Source organism: Chenopodium quinoa, unplaced genomic scaffold (genome assembly GCF_001683475.1).
Source record: "Chenopodium quinoa cultivar QQ74 unplaced genomic scaffold, ASM168347v1, whole genome shotgun sequence".
Classification (NCBI taxonomy): Eukaryota; Viridiplantae; Streptophyta; class Magnoliopsida; order Caryophyllales; family Amaranthaceae; genus Chenopodium; species Chenopodium quinoa.
Window position 1 is genome coordinate 1329509 of NW_018744093.1, and position 23899 is coordinate 1353407.

The 23899-nt window shown below is 35.3% G+C and overlaps 2 protein-coding genes across 2 annotated transcripts; one reads left to right on the top strand and one right to left on the bottom strand.

Moving 5' to 3' along the window:
* Positions 1 to 741: 741 nt before the first annotated feature.
* On the bottom strand, positions 742 to 1478 carry LOC110692193. Its single transcript, XM_021869193.1, has 3 exons — positions 1227 to 1478; positions 1073 to 1144; positions 742 to 987 (listed from the first exon to the last, which is right to left on the bottom strand). The coding sequence occupies exons 1-3, from the start codon at positions 1458 to 1460 to the stop codon at positions 742 to 744; spliced, it is 552 nt and encodes a 183-aa protein (XP_021724885.1). The 5' UTR covers positions 1461 to 1478.
* A 9619-nt stretch (positions 1479 to 11097) lies between these two features.
* LOC110692121 (small RNA 2'-O-methyltransferase-like) lies at positions 11098 to 22428 on the top strand. Its single transcript, XM_021869111.1, is given in 10 exon segments — positions 11098 to 11542; positions 13295 to 13384; positions 13942 to 14399; positions 14550 to 14795; positions 16131 to 17052; positions 17054 to 17081; positions 17663 to 17814; positions 17981 to 18097; positions 18892 to 19026; positions 21759 to 22428. Coding segments are annotated over 10 exon segments (2877 nt in total). The 5' UTR covers positions 11098 to 11251; the 3' UTR covers positions 22197 to 22428.
* Positions 22429 to 23899: the final 1471 nt, after the last annotated feature.

Genomic DNA, 23899 nt, shown 5'->3' on the forward strand with positions numbered 1-23899 from the left:
CACTATCATCATAATCTAGTTCAATCCACCCAATTACAACAATTGATTGGCCACTCAAATGAAATCATTGGTAGAACATGGAAAATAAAGCATTTTAATCACAATTAAATCAACTCCAAACCCTAAACATTCTCAAGGTTACACTACACCACCACTAGTCCCTTAGCTAGAGAATTATTCACTAATCATGCTAACCACAAGGTTAATTATCAAATTAACAAGCATCAACATAATTAACAAGAAAAACTAACAACTAAAGCAATCAACTAAACAATAATCAAAAGCATGTTTAGGGTTTGGAATTGATTACAATAAATCAACTCCAACCCTAAACATGCTCAAGGTTACACTACACCACCACCAGCCCCTTAGCTAGAGAATTACTCACTAATCATGCTAACAACAAGGTTAATCATCAAATTAACAAGAATCAACATGATTAACAAGAAAAACTAGCAACTAAAGCAATTAACTAAACAATAATCAAAAGCATGAAACAAAATAGAGAAGAAAAGGTAAGAAATTGCTCATTGCTTGATGATGGAAGGCTCCAATACAAGTGTTGCTCTTGAATCTTCAACAACCAAAATCTACCATTGATTTCCTCATTTTCACCCTCTAAAGCTACTTCATCCTAAAACTAACCCTAAAAACTATAAAGAGAGAGCTAAAAAAAATATATCTAATCAAGCTTCAATAATATAAGTTACCCTCTATAAAAATTAAAAATATATCCTAAAACTAACATGCCCATTGCACAAAGCTACCTTTCGCATCAAGTAGCGTGATGAAGTCATATTCCTCTCTAGGCACCGGTAGTGGCAAGTCCTCAAACCCAGGTACTATGGAATTGATGCCGACGGAGATGTAGTGGGTATTAGTATTAGACTTGAAATGGACCTTGTCAAACGGTTGTGCGCTACCATACCCCACCAACTCACCATCCATGTTTTTCTCGGGGTGAAGTAGCTCACAAGGCGTCTCTTCCTACACATTTAATTAGGACAAGTTGTGAACTAATTAACCAGCGTCAGCATAATACAAGGACATTTCATTGAGACTTGAAATTTACCTGAACATCTGGAAAAGGATCAGGTGTCTGGTTTGCAATCCCCCTTAAGTCTGCATGCGTAGGATTAGGAATCTGCAATAGTTTAAAATAATTATGCTACATAAGGCCTCGTTTGATGATATGGAGTTCATGATCTCAATTGTAATTCAAGTACCTCGCTCTCAACAAGTGGATCGTCCCCGGCATCTTTTGGGTGACTACATGAGTCCACTGGGGTTATCGGGGGCATAGACAAGGTTGGAAAGTTCATGTGCTTCAAAATGGCATTGAATTGACTTTGCAATTGTTCTTGCACCTCTTTGCGTATCTCCGCCTTTATTGATTCCTTTTCCTTGGCATCCATATGGTATGGCGAATTAACACTTGATCTAGTGTATTCTGAACCCATAACCTTTTCCCACCCTAGTTGTTTGCCGCCAGCTCCAATTACTCACCCGGGGTGGTATGGTTTTCCCAAAGCCAAGGTAAAAGGATCGTTCTCAATGCTTGGAATGAGCTTTCCTTCAACCACTTCTGACGTATGCTCGAGCTGCAACAACATAAAAAATTTGGTTAATTCTAAGTTAGATGTAGTTTCTATCGAAATATTTAATAATAACATTGAAATATTATCATAAATGTCATAGCTTAGGGTGCTTACAAGTGCATCTGCTACTGTTTTGGTATCCGGGTGCATGACGTACTTCCCGGTGTTCTTGTCGATCCCATGCATAGCACACCACCAGTCATTGGCACGACTCACCAAAGATGTTACCGTGGAGGGAATCGGTGTATCAGGTGAAGATATTTTGGATGCGGGGTACAAACCCTCTTTGATCCACTTTTGTCAACTTTCCGCAAATGTCTTACAACCCATATGATGGTTATACATTTTCTTCTCAGCATTGCGCGTAGCTTGTTGACTTCTTTCCTACACATTAGCAATTCTTCGCATCATTATATGAAGTGAGCAAATTTGAGGAAACAACTGTAATTTATATAAGATTACATACAAGTGCAGTAGTAGTTGTTGATTTTGCCACGAACTTCTCCCAGTCCTTCACCGTTATTTGTGGATATACATCCCACGGTTTCTTCTCAAGTTCCTCCTCTCTTGCATTACCCATCAAAGTTTTCTCGGTTTATGCCTTTGTTTCTTATGGATCCATCTTGTTCTTAACGAACTTTTGAAGTTTTTGAATCTCTCTTGTACAAAACCTTCAAACGATCTCCTCTTGTCTGGCTCATCGGGAATATTAAACACACTCTGTAAGAATGGCAAACTTCCATGTTAGTCAAGGGAAAAAATTGAAAAAAAAAATTGGAGAAAAAAGTTGGCAAAAAAAAAAACGAAAAACTGCACAGCCGGCCCTGGCAGGATGCACAGCCAGCTTAGGCGGCTGCATAGCCAGCCCTAGCATGTTGCACAGACAAGTAGGCAGTCTGCACACGACTATGTAGGCACGAAGTTGGGTTATTTTCAATGATTTTGGCTCGAAGTTTTATGAACAAAACTGAAATACAAAACACTTACCATTGTATCATCCCAAAACATTTGAAGCAACCCTTTTGGAATCTCTGCCCAATCAAATGTGATCAGTATTTTACGAGTTAGTATGTCAATGTGTGTTGAATATTTGTTGCGCCATTGCCCAGTAGGTTGACCCAACTCGTCAAACTCAAGAACCATGTGTTCCCCGGGTTTCTTAAATGCTTTTGTTGGACCCCTAACCTTTCTCTTCCTCGGTGCCTTTCCACCATTGTTGTTTTTCACTTGACGTTGCATGTGCATTTTTCCGTTTGAATCTCGTTCAAACTCGGAGACAATACCATCCACAATAGGAGGGGCAGATTCAGCTGCCATCTCATAAGCATCAAGCCTACGCTGCAACTCATCATGAGCTTGGTCTTCTGGTTCGCCCAAATCTTGCTCCTTATTGACATCATACAACTCGTCACCAGATTGAGAACTACCACGGTCTTCATCATCCATATCCTCTTCGTGGTGAATGTATGCATCACGACCCATTTAATGAACACACCTACCACCACAAGCAACGCAAATAATTAGTCATTAGTAAGACAAGAAAATTGAGATAAAGGTAATGATTTCATGCTAATACAAGAATATGGGAGCGAAATATGTTGAAAATGGCAAAAATGAGCTTCTACCATTCCCAACTTCTTCATTTTCATTCCTAGTTCACATCTAATCCTTTCTAACAACTCACATTAGGTATAAAAAACATGTTTACAAGCTGAAAATGCGATAAAGGTAATGATTTCATGCTAATACAAGAATATGGGAGCGAAATATGTTGAAAATGGCAAAAATGAGCTTCTACCATTCCCAACTTCTTCATTTTCATTCCTAGTTCACATCTAATCCTTTCTAACAACTCACATTAGGTATAAAAAACATGTTTACAAGCTGAAAATGCAATAAAGGTAATCATTTCATGCTAATACAAGAATATGGGAGCGAAATATGTTGAAAATGGCAAAAATGAGCTTCTACCATTCCCAACTTCTTCATTTTCATTCCTAGTTCACATCTAATCCTTTCTAACAACTCACATTAGGTATAAAAATACATGTTTACAAGCTGAAAATGCGATAAAAAACATGTTTACAGTCCCAACCGGGGACTATTCAAGACTTCCTCCTAATGAGAAAGACTCGAACGGGTATCTAGGCAAATGATGATGCAAGCATTCAATAATTTGCATTTGTTTGACATTTAACAAAACACAAGTTCATTCATTCATATAATGCTAATTGGACTACCTACAAGCAAACTAAGCTTACTTACAATCCATTCATTAATTCATCACTTTTTAGCTACTCAAATTCAAACAACTTATAACATTATACAATAAAGGTAACAATTAACATATTGTATACAAATAATTAATAAAATAATTAACATAAATTTGATTAACTAAAATTGAAACCCTAAAATTTGGGAAATTGTTAACAATATATAGATAATGAAGTAAAATAAAGCATGAACTCACCTTAAAAGAAAGAATGTGGGGTGAGAGGGAGAGGTGTGGTGGCCTGGTGGTGCGTGTGAAGGTGAGAGGGGCAGCACGCAGAGGGTCGCAGCAACGGAGGCAGCAGGGGCAGCACGCAGCAGCACGACGGAGGGCGACTATGGTGGAGGCGACGACGATGCAGCAGCAGCACCCTATGGTGGTTGTGGTGGTCGGAGCAGGAGAAGCAATCCCTATTCCTAACAACACTAAACCGTGAAGCGCGACAATGGTGCAAGCACTCAATGAACGAATTGAAGGTTGTTGTTGTGGTGGGTATTAGAAGCACGACAATGGTGGTTGTGGGCTACTGTGTGACGATGTGTGAAAGTGAAAGAGGAAGCGAATTGAAGGAGGGAATGAAAGCAGCAGGAAGGAATAGATGAAGGAGGGAATGAACAAAATAACGAGGGAAGGAAGAAAGTTTAAAAGCTAGTTTTTTTTTAAAAAAAAAAAAAGAGAAGCGGTTTGAACCGCTTCTAATTACTTTTAAGAAGCGGTTCAACCCAAACCGCTTCCAATTCTCCTCTTTTTTTTTCTCGGGTTTTTGTATGGAATTGGAAGCGGATTCCAATAACCGCTTCCAATTAGTGGCTTCTAATTACCTATTTTCTACTAGTGCATGAACATGATTGTAGGCATAACCCTATAATTCACTTCATAATAAAAAAGAATGACCAAATGAGCAAGCAAAACAAACAATTCGAACTCAAATTAGAAGAAAAATGCAAAGCACAAACTTGAATAAAGACATGCTCATACAAAATGCAATACTTAGCCATTTTTCATGAAATTTGTTGCAAAACACTCCATAAACATAGCGTAACAATTTGGAACAACAATTTCAAGAATAGTGGACTGAAACGAAAACCCCCAAATTTGAAATTTAGGGTTCTTCGGTTCGATTTTTCCCAATTTTGGCCAAAAAAGGAGTTAAGACAACAAAACACTTACATTGGGTTTTGAAAAATGAGAAAATGGAGAAAGATATACTTCCTTGAGCTTCGAAAAACAAAGAAAAACGAGCTTTGTAGAGAGAGGAAGAGTCGAAAATGGCGAAAAGAGGAAGGAGAGAGAGCGGACTGAAATTGCGCTCTTCGATCCTCTTTTTACTGATTTAAATGCCACGCGCAACTATCCAAGTTGCGCGTGACATACCAGCACAACTCAGAAACTCGCGCGCGCCTGGCCAGCATGACCCACTGAGTTGCACGCGGATACAGGTCATTTAAAAGACCGGTATCCGGATTTTGATCTATTTTGAATTTTTTCTAACAGTTTCGTGTGTTGTCAGGCGTAATAACACGCGAACCATCAAAATCCTTTTAAATTTCTTTGCATTTTGTAGTTTATTTTCTTCTTTGATAGTCTTTTGCATCATCCTGCATGCACACCGTGCTTTGTGCCTATCCCAAGCATACGTTTTGGATGTTTGTCGTGAAGCGTCTTAAAATATTCTGTAGTGGTGGTTTATGCAAAATCTCCCATAGACAGTTTGGCATTTTCCTGTACTGCCCTTTTAGAAATGTCACGTTTTTCGTATTTTTGGCGTCCATAAAAAAATACAGCGTAAAATTGCATGGCGTATGTGCTGCGTAAAATTGCACTAGCAACATGATTTCCCTCATGTTCAAAAACGGTAGAACTTCTATTTCTGTCATTAGGCGTTAGCTTAAATGAATCGACAAGCACGCCGAACCATCGGGGTCAAACACCCCCCGTTGGAGGCAAATACGGTTAGCTAGGAAGCACTCTAACTTACAAGGTTGCGCGTGTTACCGAGCGCAACCTCCAGTGGTGCGCTTGCGGAAGATTCAGAATTTCATGAATATACTGAATCAAATCTTACCATAAAGCCACGCGCAAGACCATAGGTTGCGTTACCCTAATCAGTGCAACTTAATCACTTGCGCGCAGCAGCCGCGCGCGACCCATTACGATGGGCGAGCCACCTACTACGGCAGAATGTTCAAAACCCTAAACTCACCCATTCCCTATAAATAGAGGTTCAATACGAGCTTTGAAAGACACAGAAATTAACCTAAAAAATCAACAGAAACTTTGTGAACTTATGCACTAATCATCCCTCTTGTCCTAAACACTCACCTTTGATTGTTTGTTCTTACGGTGGAGGTTCCCGAACAAGAAGGAGTCCATAAGTGTTCTAAACGAAGATTTAGCAAGGAAAAGTGATAAATTCTCGAGCACTTAGATGAATCACTTTTCTTTTCTCGCTTAAACAACCTTTAATCAATTAATTAATGTTGTTTGATCACTTTAAATAAACTTTAATTAACTAATTTCACATAGTATTCTTGCGTTAACCAAGACTAGAATTTGAATAATTAATTGATTTGTTTTATCACCTAAGCCAAGGCGAATCTTGTTTATTTTTGTTTCTTTCACGAAATTGAATTAAATAAGAATAACGACATTAACTAATGTAATCTTTATGTGATTAACATGTAAATAAAATCAACTAACTTAGTTTTAGGTATCACGTTGCATATATTGTTTGGTGATAAAATTGTGAAAAAGGAAGAGTTAGTAGAGGCCGCACTTGGGCTAGAATAGCGATTCCTCCCTAAAAGAAACGTTATTTTAGTATCCTCGCTCCCAAACTCATTTCTGGTACAAGTAGACCAATTTGGGCAAGGGTAAACTTATGATTCATGCTAAATATCACTTGAACCCTACTTGGGAGAAAGGCATGAACGAGGTTTATGAGTTTTCCTAAAACTCATTGGCGACCCTTATTAGTTTCTTATAAAAAGGTGTTATGATAGAATCAATTCTAATTCAAGGTCCCCCAACACAGTAAGGAATTCAAATCCTAACATACCCTAAAAAGTGTAAAGTCTTATGGAGAAGGATCCCCTACGATGGGCACACCCTCCTCACACTCCTGAAGTTGGTCTTGCGTGACTCCCTGCTGCATAATTGTGGAGCAATATTGGTAGAAATCATGATGATGCATATTGGGATCTTCCGTTGGACTACCGCTAAATTTCTTCCTTTTGTTCAAATTTAATAATGTAGGTTTAATCTCGAAAGTTTCTACTTCAATATTTGGTGTTGCATTGCTCTTAGGGAGCTCTATTAGAGTCGGCTGTGAGTAATCACTAAGTTTCTTATTCATCTCTAGCTCTAGTGTAGTAGACACAAATTCTGAATTAGAATAAAAATTTAATTTCAAGGGTATGTCTCTCTCATAATCGGATCTCAATTGTCTATAATAATTCTTCTGTTTATGAAAGGATCGTTCGATTTTAGGATCGAATAGAATGTAACCTGATCTCAAATCCCTTGACATAAACATACGACAAAACAAACAATTATGAGAATTTGTCCCAAAGAACGTGCGTTCTCTGAGACAATGAGTAATAATCTAGACTACAAAAACAGTTAGAAATAAAAATAAAAATGTTTCCCTGGCAACGGTGCCAAATTTTGATAGGCTAAAGTCATATCCTCTAATCAAAAGAATACTTAAGTCCTCTAACTAAAGTAGATAGGGAAGTAGGGTTGAATCCACAGAGAAACGATTCGTTCTTTTTACTCTAATCAAATATTATAATCCAAACTGTTAACAAGAAATAAGTATGTGATTTGTAATCTAAGGTGAATAATTAACTAAAGCGATTAAAACTAAGCGAATAGCAATTAAATAAAAGCCTAGGGCATTGGTTCACCAATGAGTAATATTTCGGGATAACAAACAACAATCAACTACCAATGCATGAATTAACCAGAATATAACGGGCTTCCGCAACTTATCATAATCACATAATTAATCTAAGCGGTATTAAATCACATCTCCCGAATTTTGACTTGTTAAAACATCAATTAATTCAACCTATTGAAACCAGCCTTAATATTACAACTCATCTTTCGACTTTTGAATTAATATGCATAACTCATACAGTTAAATCTGGCCGAATCTAATTGCATAGCATTGTAACAATCAATAGGAATTTTTGGCAGTTAAAATGAGAAATTTTATTAATCACCAAGAGAAAAAAAACATTACACCCAAAAACTAGCAAAAGCTAGCATCCAAACAAGAAAACAAACCTAGCAAATCACTTTACAATAAGTATATCTCGCTGCCTTTCATTACATTTGCAAGTCACTCTAAAGGAAATATCCCTCATCAAAGAATCAGCAGTCATATGATGCTGATTGAACACAACTTAATTCCTCTGGATCCAAATAACATACAAGCTCTCAGCAAAATACATCAGAAAAAGCTTGTGTTTAGCAATGCCTCTCTTCCCACATTTAACAGCCCATTGTAACTCTGAAGTAAGGGACCAGGCCCTCTCTGAAAATTCAATTTCTGTAACACAACAGACCATACCTGAGCAGAGAAATTACACTGAAAAAACAGGTGTTCAATAGATTCAGCACAAGAACCACAGAGTTTACATAAAGTATCAAAAGTGATGCCCTAGGGAGAAAGCCTATCCAAGGTAGGCAATGTGTTGCATACAACTAACTAAGTAATAAATAAGCTTCGGGGAGAAGCCTGATTGTTACTAATTACCCTACTCCAACTGACTTTGGCACGAGTGCCTTGATGAAACTGATACATACTCTTAATAGAGAATGAACTACCTTTAATAAAACAGTCCCAGCCCCTAGCACTGGTAATCATATGCAGACAGTAAAAAATTTTCCTCAAAGCCCAAGACATAGTCTGATAGTTAACCTCATTCAGATTTTTGCCTCTAACATAATAAGCATCAACCCACCTTACCCAAAGCTTATCCTTTTTTCATGAAATAGCCCATAAGAGCTTACACACATAAGTTTTATTCCACAACTCCATAACTTTCACATTCTAGCCACCTGCCACCTTTGGCAAGCAAAGATGCTGCCAAGAGACCAAGGCTTTCTTTGAAGCATCAGTATTACCAGTCCATAAAAAGAGTCTGCAATATCTTTGAATTTCCTTAATAGCCTTTTTAGGGATAATAAAGATTTAACACCAAAACGATTGAGGACTAAGCAAAATCATTTTGACCAGTTGGAGTCTTCCAGCATAAGACAAGAATCTAGAGGTCCAAGTTTTGGCTATAGTAAGAACCCTGTCAATAAGAAATCAATAGGAAATTAACATAAAACATTAACAATTAACAATAATACATCATTCCTTCATATTATTCATGGATTCCCAAGACCCTAGATAGAAAACTACTCACGCATAATAATTATATCTAAACTAATCAAAGCAATTAAAGAAAACATAATTAAATCAAGAAATAAAATTATGAGAAATAAAAGTGCAAATTTAATTACCGAAAGGAAAGGAACTATGAATTGCATAAACGAAGGAAGAAAAATGTTGAGAGAATGATTAACTAGAAAGCCTTAAAACTAAAATATGGAATTAAGCTAATGAAAGGACGTCCTAAATTACACTTAGTAAAAACGTATTTATACTAAGTAAAAGTTTCTAAAATAAGAATTAATAAAACAAGCTAATAAAAGTGCTAAAATACGTGCGTCTGGCTTTGGGTTTTCTAATGCTGGGATGCTTTTCTCGCCCGGGCGGGCGAGTGCACTGGTAAGAGCCAAGCTTGCCTTGGGCTTCCTTTTCTCCTCTTTTCGTCTATTGGGCTTGCAATAAACCTAGCCCAATCTCAACTTTTCCCCTGGACTTAGAATTTTGGTTCAATGCTACTAAAGCTAACCCGACTTACTAAAGATGTTCATAAGTCTCGGGTTCTCCTTCTTTGCCGAGCCCTTAATCACCGGGCTCGTAACTCATAGCTTAGTAATGGGCTTCGGAATCCGGTCATATGTGTGCGCTCCATGTCCAATGCTCGTATCGGCTAAGTAATCTTGCGAAATGCCTCAAAATCCACAATTTCCTATAAAATAATACCAAACCTACGAAAATACTAGAAAATGCATCTTAGTAATTAAAATAGCTCCGAAAAGTCAAAAATACTCCTAATTATAGCAGAGGGATGTGGATAAAACACTATATAAAATAAAAACATCAGTGAGTTGCGCGCAGAATTTTCAGCGGCAGCTCTAAAATTTAACCTAGGCGCCCTAATTCCATCAATTTTTTTGTTAAATATGGATTAAGCCTAATTTCTGATCAGGCTTAGTGCTTCAAGGTTTATTTATTTATTTATTATTATTATTATTTTATTATTTTTACTTTGTTTCAGGCTTAGATAGTTGTTTTATATGTTTAGGATTCAATTAGTAGTCCATTACCATTCTTCACTTCGATCCAACATCAAAGACATAATTTTATACTCATTCAGTTTCACAATGATGTTCTTGTTTGGAATCTTTGACTTTTAAAATATAAGAGATAATCTTTTAAATTTCTCCCAATCTATAAGAACTAATATAGTCATGTGGGATCTAGTTTGATTTTTCTTGGTGAGTACATTATTAATATCTAATTTTTATAATTTTTGCAAGTGTGATTTTAAAGATATTTGCGGTCAAAGTTGGGTAAAAATTTGCATTGATTTACGTAAATAGGAACATCATTTGAAAACGAAGGGAGTATCATCATTGCACTTTCGATCGGGACGGGAGGCCAAAAGTGGCATAGAGGGAGTTATAATTAAAGAATAAGTCTTGTGTACAACAAATGTACGTTAATTTTATTGTAAAACGGTCAGTTTGAGCATAACTTTAGCTATTTTTATGGTAATTTTAATCACTTAAAGGATAACTTTTATTTTATCGTTGGTTTGAATTTTTATTTTAATGTGTAATTTCTTATAGATACATGATTACATAATATAAATACTAATATGATTAGTCTAATACATTATAAAAAAAATTTAGATAAAATTTATTAATAGAAATATAATAACTTTTGTAGTATAAAAGATAACTTTAAATACTTTTATGATAACTTTAACCTTTTTACGATAAATTAATCTACATCCGCATTTTTTGGAGAAATTTGTGATAAGTAGTAATTAAAAAACTTGATTTACAATTATAAGAATCTTGGTGGCCCATTTTGTTGAGAACATGAGACCGAATATCGAAAATTCGAAACCCCTGAAAATTCCCTCACACAGTCACTCAGACCCCCACCTCCTTCATGTCTTTCTCTATTAAAGACTTGTAGTCTTCCCTCAGTCTTCATTTCCAAAGACCAGAGAAACCCTCTTTCATTGCAATGGAAACTGCGAAATCATCATCATCTCCTTCTTCTCTTGTTAATACCAAGAAACCAACGCTAACTCCAAAAGCCAAAATTTACCAGAAATTCGGGAATAAAGCATGCTATAAAACTGAGGAAATTCAAGAAGAATCTTCTCAAAATGGATGCCCTGGTTTGGTTATTCCTCAAAAGGGTCCTTCCCTTTTCCGATGTTCCTTGGAACTCCCTGAATTCTCGGTTGTTTCAGAACCCTGTAAGAAAAAGAAGGAAGCTGAGCAATCTGCTGCATTAATGGCTTTACAGAAGGTCCTTTCTTTCATTTGCTTAATTTCATTTTTGATATGATATAATTGTTGGGTTGTTTTCCATTGTACCCTTTAAACTGAATTTGATTTTGTAATATACTGTGTAATCTGTTGCTATTGTATGTCAGTTTTTTATGGGAAGATAATTTGTTTGGATTGTTATAGTTTAGATTATAATTTGGATGATATTATGCTTACAATGGTTTCTTTGATTGGTAGCTACTTCTGGGTTTTTATTTAATGATTTGGAAGTTTATAGTGTACTTTTTTCGGCTTATTTGCATTGTTGAGTAACTCGAATTTCATATATCACGGTTAAGAGGATTATTGATTTGTTAATCTTGATCAAGAGATTGATGAGACCTCATGTATGTATACACATGTCAATTGTTGCACATGGGAGAATTCGTAAAATGGAATGGAGGGGAGGCTTAATCTAGAAATGCCATGAAGGTTTGTTGAATATTAATCATACAATTAAATTTGATTGTCCCTTCACAAATACAAATCATAACACCTTCCTCCTGTGGCGGTGATGTGTTTTGAGGAATCTTAGTCTATTGTTGAGGCATTATATTATATATTATATATTATACTATTTTTACTTAATAAGAAAATGAATTGAAGGTAGAGAGATAAAGTGATTTTTAGTTTTCTATTAAGAAATGCTTTGATGGATGTGATATCATGTGATTATAAATTGGTGTTTTTATAAGAATATATGTTTCAGTCAGATTTGGTAAGAATTAATAGAGGATATTGGCTTAGATTTTAGGAAAAGCCATACAGGGTGTAAAATTCTTTTGTATACCCTATATTTTCTAAAGTTGATGCACCAGTAAGCAAAGCCAAACAGTTTTGTAAATTTGGAAGCATAAAAACTTAGCCTCCAACTTCATATGAGCTAGCAAAAATGTTGAAAATCATGAACAAATCAATATTTCTGTACGCAAATTCTTGTTTACATGAATTACAAATAATGCCACGTACAATGTTGACAACTAGGATTAACTAGGATCACAATGAGTAACATTTCTTTTCGTTGCCTCTTTTGGGATGTTTCCAAGCTGGAGGTTGTAGGCAGTTTGGTTCACCTCTCAAAATTTATTATAGTGTTAAAAGAGTTAATGCTATATGTGTGATTAAGGATAATAAGATTTTAAAAGAATTTTTTATCTGTGTATTGATTGTTGTAAGTGAATGGAGCCAATGTAGGTAAAACTGATGCACTCATTGTGATTGGTGGCCTGTTCTTTAATTGATTAAACCAGTTTTTATTTTATTTTTTCAATCATTAATTTCACATGAAGTGAAGGTCAGCATCTATATATCCAATATGTATCTTGCATTTGAGGTCCAAGATGGGGGCTGTAACATGCAAGGGATTGCAACATTATTTACCTATAAGGGCTTAGGTAATGTTTGATTTATGATATTTAGATAAGACACGTGAAGTAAATTTTGAGAGGCAAAGAGAAAATGTTTTTAAGTTGCGCCTCATCAAAATCGTCTTGCCTAGATTGCTAAACCACAAAAAGTGCTTAACCCCTAACGCCTCAAGCGGGAAACACTGTTAGAAACAACAGTTATCTCTTTTGAAGTGGTAGAATTTGAGTTTGTCATATGTACATTTTCTTCCGTGAAAACTACAAAATGTCCAATGAATTGTTATTAGATAAGAGAGGACTCTCATCATTATTGTTGCGATAGTATTTCTGTTAAATAACTTCTCCCTTTGATCTTGTTGTTGCAGCTTGGTATTGATTCCCTTGAAAGCTGCCTCACAGAATCTGATGCAGAAGAGGAGTTGGTCTCTCGTCTTTCACATATATTCTCAAGTGAGGTTGTGCTCCCTTGAGTCCCATCCCCCTTGCCCTCTTTCTCTTAATTGGCATTATGGCAATTCTCATTTTTTAAGTTAATGTACATAATATGCTTTAGGACCACCACGGTTTCAATTTGATTTCTGTGCTTGCAAAGCTGAATATAAGTTTATGTACCAAAATTCGAAGATAAGATGACATATTCTATTAACAAAATTTCACCTTGCTCTTTCCAAAAATTGTTGAGTTTGTTTATCAGATCTCCTGAATTCATTACTTGCAACATTGAACGTACAGCTTGAATTCAGCTATGTCCTTTCTATTCAATTTTGTAGTTTTTAGGATATGCTTGCTCACTTTTATGAGAGCATTAATGCACAGGACACAAAAATACAGGTCATCGTCAAGACATTTTGATTGTGAGATTGTATACATTTTTGTCCTATGGGGACTGATAGCTCTGCTCTTTGTAATCAGTAAATCTAAGTTTGGCGTAAACCTATACTACTTTTGCTTTATACCTTTTAACGGGTGTGTTGAACATTTTTAGTTCTGACCGTTGCTTATTTGTTTGTAGTTCCAGTCATCACATCATCCGCTTAGCAGTCACCTGAAAGCAGTTTATTTCAGAGAGGGTGAACTTAGTGGATCTATTCCTGTATCTGTTTTAATTGGTTGTGATCCCAAGCTTAGTAATTTATGCAGATCCATTGACGCAAGGATTGAGTCAAATCCTTTCTTATCTATACCTGTTGTGATGAGAGCTGCAGTCAAATTATCAGAATTACTTGTTATGTCAGAGGAAGATCTTTGGATCAGGAGGAAGTATCCTTTCCCCTCAAATGCTATACCAGTATTAGACAACCAACAGTCAGACTTAACACAAGGATCTTTGACTGAGGCTGTATATATTCCATTTTCACTTGATAAGGATGTAAGTTCTATCAATATGAATCTGTCATTGAAAGGCTATTACCTGGATGTTATTGCTGCAGAGCTTGGTGTTGTTGATGCTTCAAAGGTCCTTATCTCTAGGTGAGTAATTGTAGATCTATCAGTTCTTGTTCTAGCTTGATTTGTTTTTCCTAATGAAATCTTTGATCCAGTTGGCTAGAGAGTTTTCTTATATCTGAATCTGAGCGTAAAAAACCTAGAATTGAGTTTATTACATCTTTTTCTTTGCAGGACCATTGGTAAAACTTCTTCTGAGTCAAGACTGTATTTTTCTGCTTTAGAGACACATAATTTGAATTCAGACTCGGAATTTATTTGTGCAATAGAGCAACCCGATTTTGATAGCTCTTTCAACATCCGTGCTAGTTACTTGCTGGGACAACATGTATACGATAATGCAATTTTAGCATCAGTTGGATACACATGGAGAGGGGCAGAGTTGTTTAATGAAGATGTGTCATTGCGTACCTATTTTAGGTTTCTCTCTCTTTTTCTTTCTCAACTTCCTTTTATCTTAAATAATTTATTCTACTTGTTTCACTACACTTGTTCTCCTTGCCAAACCCACATTTGAGGATACTTTGAGAATGGATTATGTCACAAAGTTCTGTCAATAAAGACTTTGTTGAAATTGTTTACCGACTGTAATATTCAAATGCAATTTTCAAGCAAAGAACTTTATTGCTGAAGTCGGATTTAAGCTTTGTAAATAGGGGATCTTTAATTGTTGCTTCCTTAAACATCTACAGAACCCTGTTTAGTCTTTCTTCTGGGCATTGTCGGTTAATAGATAGGCCACTTTCCCTTTTTGATTGTCACAAATCTGATTACATTTGTCAAATATGAATCCAGGCAATATCAATTTAGTGGCCTTTAATTACTACTTCATCCGATCCTTAAATAATGCAACGTGGGGATGGGACACTGTTTTTAAGAAGAGAGATAGAGAGGAATAAAGATAGGAACGCATGTGATGAGGGGAGAGAAAGAATGAAAACATATGCAAATAGGGAAATGTTGCAACATTTGTGAAACTTCTTGAAATGGTAATTGTTGCAATATTTGTGGAACAGAGGAAGTATTTGTTACTACTTGTACTGGACTTGCTACTAAATGACTTGATTCCTGAAGTTCACCAACTTTTGACCCTGATAGTTGAAGTTTTTAACCATATGTATTTATTAATTGTGTCAGCAGAACCTTTTTTATGATATGCATTGTTATATCCTGCAATAACATTGATTTAAACCTAAAATGGAAGTTTGTGCACTTTTTGGAGACTTACTAATTACTCAGTGAGTCGGTGTATAGGTGGCTATAATCTTGTTTTTCATATTAGTGGCTAGTTAGAGCATCAAAATCAGATGGTGAGGGTTTATTTGTCAACAGGATGCTATAATTGACTTGCAAATTTTAAGTTAGATTGTCATGTATTTTTTCTAGGATGTGTATGTTTCTATTATTCCTTGAAGAATTTTTAACTTTGCTGCTGGTGACTCTTTTTCGTTCTGTGAGGGCTCTGTCAGCGACTCACCGGCCTCAGCCATACTATTGTAGATTTTCTTCCAAGCTGTACTGCTGTGGAATACAAAGTATATGATTATACTTTTGTCTTGGATTCCTGCATATTATGTTGTCAGTTCAAAAGTCTTTATTTGTATGCTAAGTATATAAAGGCATGTTATTTTTTTTTTTTTTTATATTTGGCCTTAATTATTTTTAAAATGATGTTTGACTTGCTTTACATTTAACGAATATGAAAATATTTGATACCTCTATGGTGAGTTCTTTGACAAAGATAATAAATGACAGGATGCTTATTGGAAGAATGCCTGATGGGCTTTTTAAGATATCTAGAGATGCATTACTTACAGCAGATTTGCCTGGAGTATTCACGGGAAAAACTAATTGGAGAGGCTCTTTGCCAAAGGATCTACTCTGTTCATTTTGCCGTCATCATAGACTCTCTGAACCTGTTTTTAATGTACTCTGTAACACCAAGTCAGACCAAGACTTGCCTGGATCATGCAGACACCTGTCAGATGAAAGGTCAAGCTCGGTATATATTTCTAAACCTGGAGGGGTTCTGGCCACAGTTAGTCCAAATCAAGTTGAAACAGAATCCTTTAGTTGTGAAATAAAAGTGGTCTCGAAGAATCACAATTTACTCCTTCAAAGATCTCCAGTAGATACTTTCACGAAACAGGGGGATGCAGTGCAGGATGCTTCTTTGAAAGTCCTAAACTTTTTGAAATTTTACTTCAAGCAACCAAATATGCCTTTAGAAGAGCTTTCTTCACTTGGTGCTAAATATAACATTGACTGCCACTTCACATGCTTCTTGAAGGAGTTTTCTCTCTGTCAACTGATGCATAAGGTTCAACAGCCAAGAAATTTACTAGGAGGCCACAAATCAAACTTTAACCATATAAATCGATTTAATGGTTTGACCAGCATGGAGAATAAACGATTAAGTCTACAAGGAACAGCTTGTGGATCATTACCTTCCAATGGATATATTGTCTCTATAAGTTATGGTGTATTCCTGGTATCAGAAGGAAAAGAAATCCTAGAAATTCTGGAGAAGAATGATGATTTTGAGTTTGAGATTGGCACAGGAGCAGTAATTTCATGTATTGAAGCGGCTATTCTTCGTATGACAGCTGGACAATCTGTCTGCTTCCTCACGGACATGCCACAAACTGAAATGGTTATGGCTGCATCTGTGGATTGTAAAAAAAATTCTATCCTTTTTGTCCTCAAGTAAGTTTTCTTTTTTTCTTTTGCACTAGCTTTATTTGAGGATGTATGATTTTATAACGCCTTTCATCACGCGCCACAAATAGTTCAAGCTTCAGAATCACTGTGCACTATTAACAAATAGTTGGTTTATAAACGTTTTCTAGCATACCAGACTTCACACTATGTTTGGATAGAGATATTTAGTGGGAAAGTGAAAGATACATTTTTGCATTTTTGGATATTACTCAAGGGAAAGGAAATGAAATGATGGTATATATTTTCCTTGCCCTTTTAAAATAAACCAAAAATCTCCATTGCTGGAGAAATTTGAAGGAAAATGGAAGGTCACTCTTCCCTCTGCATTCTTCCTTTACTCTTCTATATTTTCCCTTCATTTCCTTTGATTATTGTTATGCAAACAGTGTTTGTGCTAAAATATATGTCTGGTGTTAGATTTCAATGAAATTAGGTATGTGTAATGCCTGTATGTGATTGGATTTTGCTCAACTTTTTTAGTAAATTATCTATAATTACGATCTTTTTAGGTGCGTTCAATTATTCAAAGATTCTCATCATTTTTCCTTTGTTTATTCTCCCTCCAGAACCTTGTTGCTTGGAATATTCCATCACTGTATTGCGAGTAGCAGAACCATTTGAAGATAGAATGGAGCAGGCTCTGTTCAGCCCTCCGCTGTCAAAGCAGCGTGTAGAATTTGCATTGCAGTGCATTAAAGAATATTCTGCTACTTCTTTGGTACATATTTCTCAATGGTTTCCCCTCTAATTTCATGATTTGTAGCTGAATATTCAATTATTCAATCAATATTATACAGATTATAAAATTTATTATTTATACAAAACTATTTGACATTGTATGAAATACTAATTTATTTTAAAAAATTGACCTTTCATGGCTGCAGATTGATTTTGGGTGTGGATCAGGAAGTTTATTGGAATCCTTAGTTAATACACCAAGCTCTTTGGAAAAGATTGTAGGTATTGATATTTCTCAAAAGGGTCTCATTCGTGCTGCCAAGGTATGATACTTTAGTGGCTATGTCATGCTAGTTCAGAACCTATTGGGGTGTTTGTAGATGTTGGGAGCATATTAGGTGTCCATGTAATGAGGCTGACCATTGTTAAGAATAATCTGGAAATACCCTTTAAGAATTCAGGCCGACTTATTTGAATGTAATGGCTAACTTTGATTGCTACTTCATTGCACAATGACTGAACACTGAACTAACTCTGTTTATCCCATATTATTTTTCATTTAAAATGCTAATGCACTATTTTCTCAAGGTGCCAATTTTAATTCCACAATTATCATCCCAATGTAGTAACTACTAAATTATCATATGTACATAACCTTAACAGTGACTACATGATATATATATGATATCTAACAGATGATAAGGTGGCATGAGTGAAACTATGATATCTGCAGGTTCATTTAGTATAAGATTGCTTTATTTTATCTTTTGAATTGTATGCAGTTATTCTTAGCGTCATTGTATGGTGATACATGGCACATTGGTTTTATTTATATTTTCATTTTTATCTTCTGTGTGCTGGTAAGTCAGAAATCAATTAAAGGTGACATGTATTTAATGGTGCTTGACGTGCTTCATTGCTACAAGATATGCATATCCACATTCTGTTTGCCTGTCATATATGTCTGTTTGCTTATATGTGAGTGGGAAAAATCTGTACTGTGCCATGTTCTACTTCTAGTGGATTCGTATGCAATTACTCTCAATTTCTCAACGTAATGTGATCTATTACAAATTTGTTTATTGAGTGACTGTATATTTGGTTTCATGATTTGCAGGTTCTTCAAACAAAACTGGAGAATTTGAAGGATGAGATATCCACATCAAATATTAAATCAGCAATTCTTTACGAGGGTAGCATAACTGCTTTTGATTCTCGCTTGAGTGAATATGATATTGGAACATGCTTAGAGGTTTGTGATTTGATTCCTTTGATATTTTGACTCTCTTTTTGGCTTCTCGCTTTTGAAATATTTTTCTAATTGTTTAGTTTATTTTATGTATAGGCTTCATTTTGGTGACTTAAGCCATGTTCTTTTCACCTTACTTTTGCTGAATTAAAATTAATTTAATGAAATGAAATTGTTTTTGCCAAATGGAAATTATTATTTTTGAACTTAAATTATTTTTATCGAACCGAATATTTTTACTAATTAAAACTTGTTTTTATTGGCTGAAATTATTTTAGTTTAATTGAACTTATTTTTATTGAGCTGAAATTATTTTTAGTATATATACTTCCTCCCTTTCCTAAATATTGCAACATGGAGATGGAACACGGATTTTAAGAAGAGAAGAGAGATAGAGAGGAATAATGATGGAGACTCATGTGATGAGGAGAGAGATGAGAGAAATCATGTGCAAATAGGGAAATGTTGCAATTTTCCTTACATGGTAATTGTTGCAATATATGTGGAACGGAGGAAGTATTATTTAAGGTAAAGATAATAGACTAAAACTCTAAAAGCATGTTTTGGATTCTTCATTTTGTTTAATTTATTGCTCTTGACAATTTGTTTACAATTGTAGTTGGCAGGTGAAGTAAACTTTCTCAGTACTTTATCACCTTAATTTTTCATCTTATGTAGGCATAGTTTTTGTAGGTCTCATTCATTTTGATGTTTTCCTAGCCGTCAGGCTACCAATTTACTCAAATTGATTATTTATTTTATTTTATTTTATTTTATTTTATAATTTTTTATAATTTATAATTTTTTATTTTAATTTTTTTTTTGTTATGCGGAGATTCAAGTACTCCCTCCGTTTTTTTTATAGGCTAGAGATGAGATTGCGCGGAGTTTTAGATGGTTTAATAAAATAAGATGTTAGTGCCCTTAGTGGGGTAGATAAGGTTATTATTTTATTGAAAAGTAAAGTGGTGTGAGAGGGAGTGGGGACCATTAGAGGAGTGAGAAATATAAAGTAAGAAAGAGTGGGGACATTAGTGGGTAAAGATATATTATTAAATTGTAAGAGATTTCCGAAAATGGAACTCTAGCTTATAAAAAAACGAAAATAGTAACTCTAGCTTGTTAAAAAAAAAAAAACAGAGGGAGTATAAAAGTATAGAAAAAGTTCTCCTGGAGATGACCAATGGAAATGAAAACTAGCATCACAAAGAAACATCCTTAAAAGATGTCCACAAAATAGAATTTAAGGGATACACATTACATTTTCCCTACTAAGAGCTCTTTTTGAGAATATTTGACATTTTCACCTTAAAATCCATTGAAGTGAAACAAGTCGATGTTAGTGAAAAACTGAAAATTCTCCACCCCATTTTGTCAACATATATTTTAAGGTGGCGAGGTATTAATTCGGGTTACTAGGTCGGGTTTGGTGAGGTCGGTCGGGTAATGTCTATTTCAAATTTGAGTCATAATAAACTATTTTGTCCATACAAGTCGAAATCTCAATCGGGTTTTATCAGGTTGGTTTAGGATTGGGTCTTGTCGGATTAGAATTTGACACCTCTAAACACTAGCTAGCCCATCATATACTTGTTATTGCAAACAACCTTTAGAATAGATATGTAGCCCCACCAGATCTCACTGCTCACTGTCTGCACAACACTGATTTGGGAAACACACCTATATTTTTATCAACTCTGTACATTATTACTTTCCAATTACGCTGAAAAAGCCTTAACAAACAGGTTTCAAATTCTGGTTCAACTGTTCTTAGGATATTCAACTTCCACATTAGGCAACCCAGAGAAAGGGAGATGCAAGTAGAGACTGTCTGATTATAGAAAGATTTACATGTAAACACTCAACTCGGTGTGTGATCTTTAAACACCCACTGATACCCATGAAAGTGCTTTCTAATTACTGCTTTAGTTTCGGGTTGGGTGTCATTAGGGTCGAGCCAATTAGGATTTTGGGTCAAAATCGGGTCGCAAGTCGGGTTTGGTTTGTTTTGTACTTAATACAAGCCTAAGTATCATGTATGCTTTAGTCACAAAACAGGTACGGGAATGCAATTTGCTACCCAATATTTTCAAGCTAGTTTAAAAGTGTACCATATACATTCACGTTTAAGTTTGTGGTCCTACAGGATTAGACAAATCAGGTAAAACGCTGAACTCGGATATAAATCACCTAATTGCACTGTAGGACCTTGTTAGATTATGGGCTCATAGTAAAAACATGGGGAAACATTAGTTTATCCGTATTATTAATATGGACCCCATATTAAAATTTGTACGGTAAGAAAAAATAGTCATATAGGGTCTTGTTAGATTCGTATCGTAATATACTTTCATTATATTTTTTTTTTTGCTCTTATAAATGTGTGTTGGGATGTGTAAAATTATCCATGTTAAAAAATTACTAGAATGAAGGAATTATTTTTCTGTTTAGGGCTTCTTTTAGTTAGGGTTACAGATCCCAATTTTTAAATTAAAGATTAAATTATTATGCCATTTTTTAATTCCCAATTTTTATGAAGCTTATATCTTTTTTAGTGTCATGTCCATTCTGCTAACGTCCATGGCTCCATGCATGTTCAATGACTTAATGCTAGAAGAAAATGTGCATAGGACAGCCCTCAAAAGTTTATGTTTAATGCCATTTTTATCTTCTAATGTTTTAATCAACTTTTTATGTTTATTTAATTTTTGTAAATAAAATTTATATCCTCTCAGGTGATAGAGCATATGGAAGAAGATCAAGCACACTTATTTGGTGATATTGCACTCGGACTTTTTCGTCCTCAGGTCCTGATTGTCTCAACCCCAAATTATGAATACAATGTCATTCTGCAAAAATCTAATTTAGCAAGCCAAGTGGAGGATCCAGATGATAATGCACTACAGTCATGTAAATTTCGTAATCATGATCACAAATTTGAGTGGACAAGAGAACAATTTAATCAGTGGGCAGCTGGCTTGGCACTGAAGAACAATTACAGTGTCGAGTTTCGTGGAGTGGGTGGAATACAAGGTGTGGAACCAGGGTTTGCTTCTCAAATAGCAGTATTCAGGAGGAACCAACAGGAGCCTATTAAAGATTCTGGATTACGTATCGATATGGAAAACCGCTATGAGACTCTATGGACATGGCCTGCTACTAGCTTTGCGTAGTTGGTAATTCAGGGCCTGATTAGTGAAAAATTAGTTTGGTCAATTGCGAATAGTTTAACAGGTTTCACTTTGGTTTAGAACTGCAGGTTTCCTTGTCTTTTAAAAGGTTCTCTGACTCAGCCTGATTCAGTGTGTAATTACCACATTCAAGTTGAGGCCTATATATATGACATTTATGTACACACTAACACACAATTTACTAATTCTGTTTATCACATGCTTTGAGCAGCGAGCTGGTGAGTCTGCCAAACTTGTCACACAACTTTCTTGATGATTTGAGCTTACATGCTGTTGCTAGCAGTGATTTGTTCAATGGGTCAAAGGCCCATTAAAAGCCCCAACCCAGTTTGTTTATATAAGAATCAATTGGTCTAACCTACATCCTTGTGCAGTTATCTTAGTTGCAATCAGCCCAATAGGCGCGTCCAACACAGCCCACGAAGTTTCGCCCCAATAAAAAACAACCCACCCCACAAAATTTTGCCAGCTCTGTTGAACCACCATATTAACATTTTAAAAATAATTAAAAAAAATCGTCACTTCATATTTACGTTTACGAAATTATTTCTACACTTAAACACTCTTTATTCTCTCTCCTCTATGATTTTCTCTCACTAAAAAACTGAAATCACCATGGATATTCGAGAAGAACTCAAAATTTAACCAAAATCTCCTTAAAAGAGGTAAGTTTATATGAAAATTTACTTAGTTTATTTTGAATTTAATGGTACTCTATTAGAAGTGTACCTAGCAGTGATGTCTTCATATAGTATTCCTGGCTTATGTAATATATGCTTGTCTTTTATCTCTCTTGGACCGATAGATAATTGACCTATTCTGTGTTTTTGTGCCTTTGTGTTTTCTATTAACTAATCACTTGTATTGGGTGTGTTTGTGACAGAGTAGTTGGTATTCATGTGCTGGAAGCTCCAATTCTTCACCCAGTAAGTAGTGCGTCTGAAATTGAAGACCGATGCATTCAATATATGTTCCCTACACTAACTATGAATTCTGGTTTCAATTAGATGTCTAAAGGGCTCTTCAACTTAGTGGTGGCATGGACCTTCATGTTTGCTCCTCTTTTGTACACGATTTTTAAGAATGATAGATACAAGGGATCTCTAGATGTATTAGAGGGTTTTCAAATGTTCCTGACAAACAATAAGTTCTCATGATGACTCATTTGCTTACTCAGGAAAATCTGCTAATCTGATTATGAAGTTCAATAAACCTTACTTGTCACTGTTAGTCAGAAGCAAACTTTGGAAAAACTAAAGCAATATACCTAGATGACTCTCCTTGGAAGAGTATTGGCCCTCATAGCATTTTCCATAGCTTGACATGTAAAACTTAAGCTATGTCACAAAATCACTGCTTCGTGTTAATAATGAGTGGAGGCCTTATTGGTCGTAGTTCATCAAAATCTTTTCCTTTATTACAATATGCATAGGATCAACTGCTCAAGTTGCTTATCCAGTTTCTTAAAATGAGCTATATCATTTAGACATCTTGATTCATTGGTTTGAACATGATTAGATTGGACCTACTAAGTGAAAAGTTTCAAATTCAGAGAAACCTTGGAATTAATAAAAATGGGTAATCTTGAGCCAACTCCTTTTGTCAAAAGCAAAAAATGTATCCTAGTAACATTATCCTTACATGCTTTGTTTTGTTTTGACTATTTGTGCAAGTTGAGTAAAGCA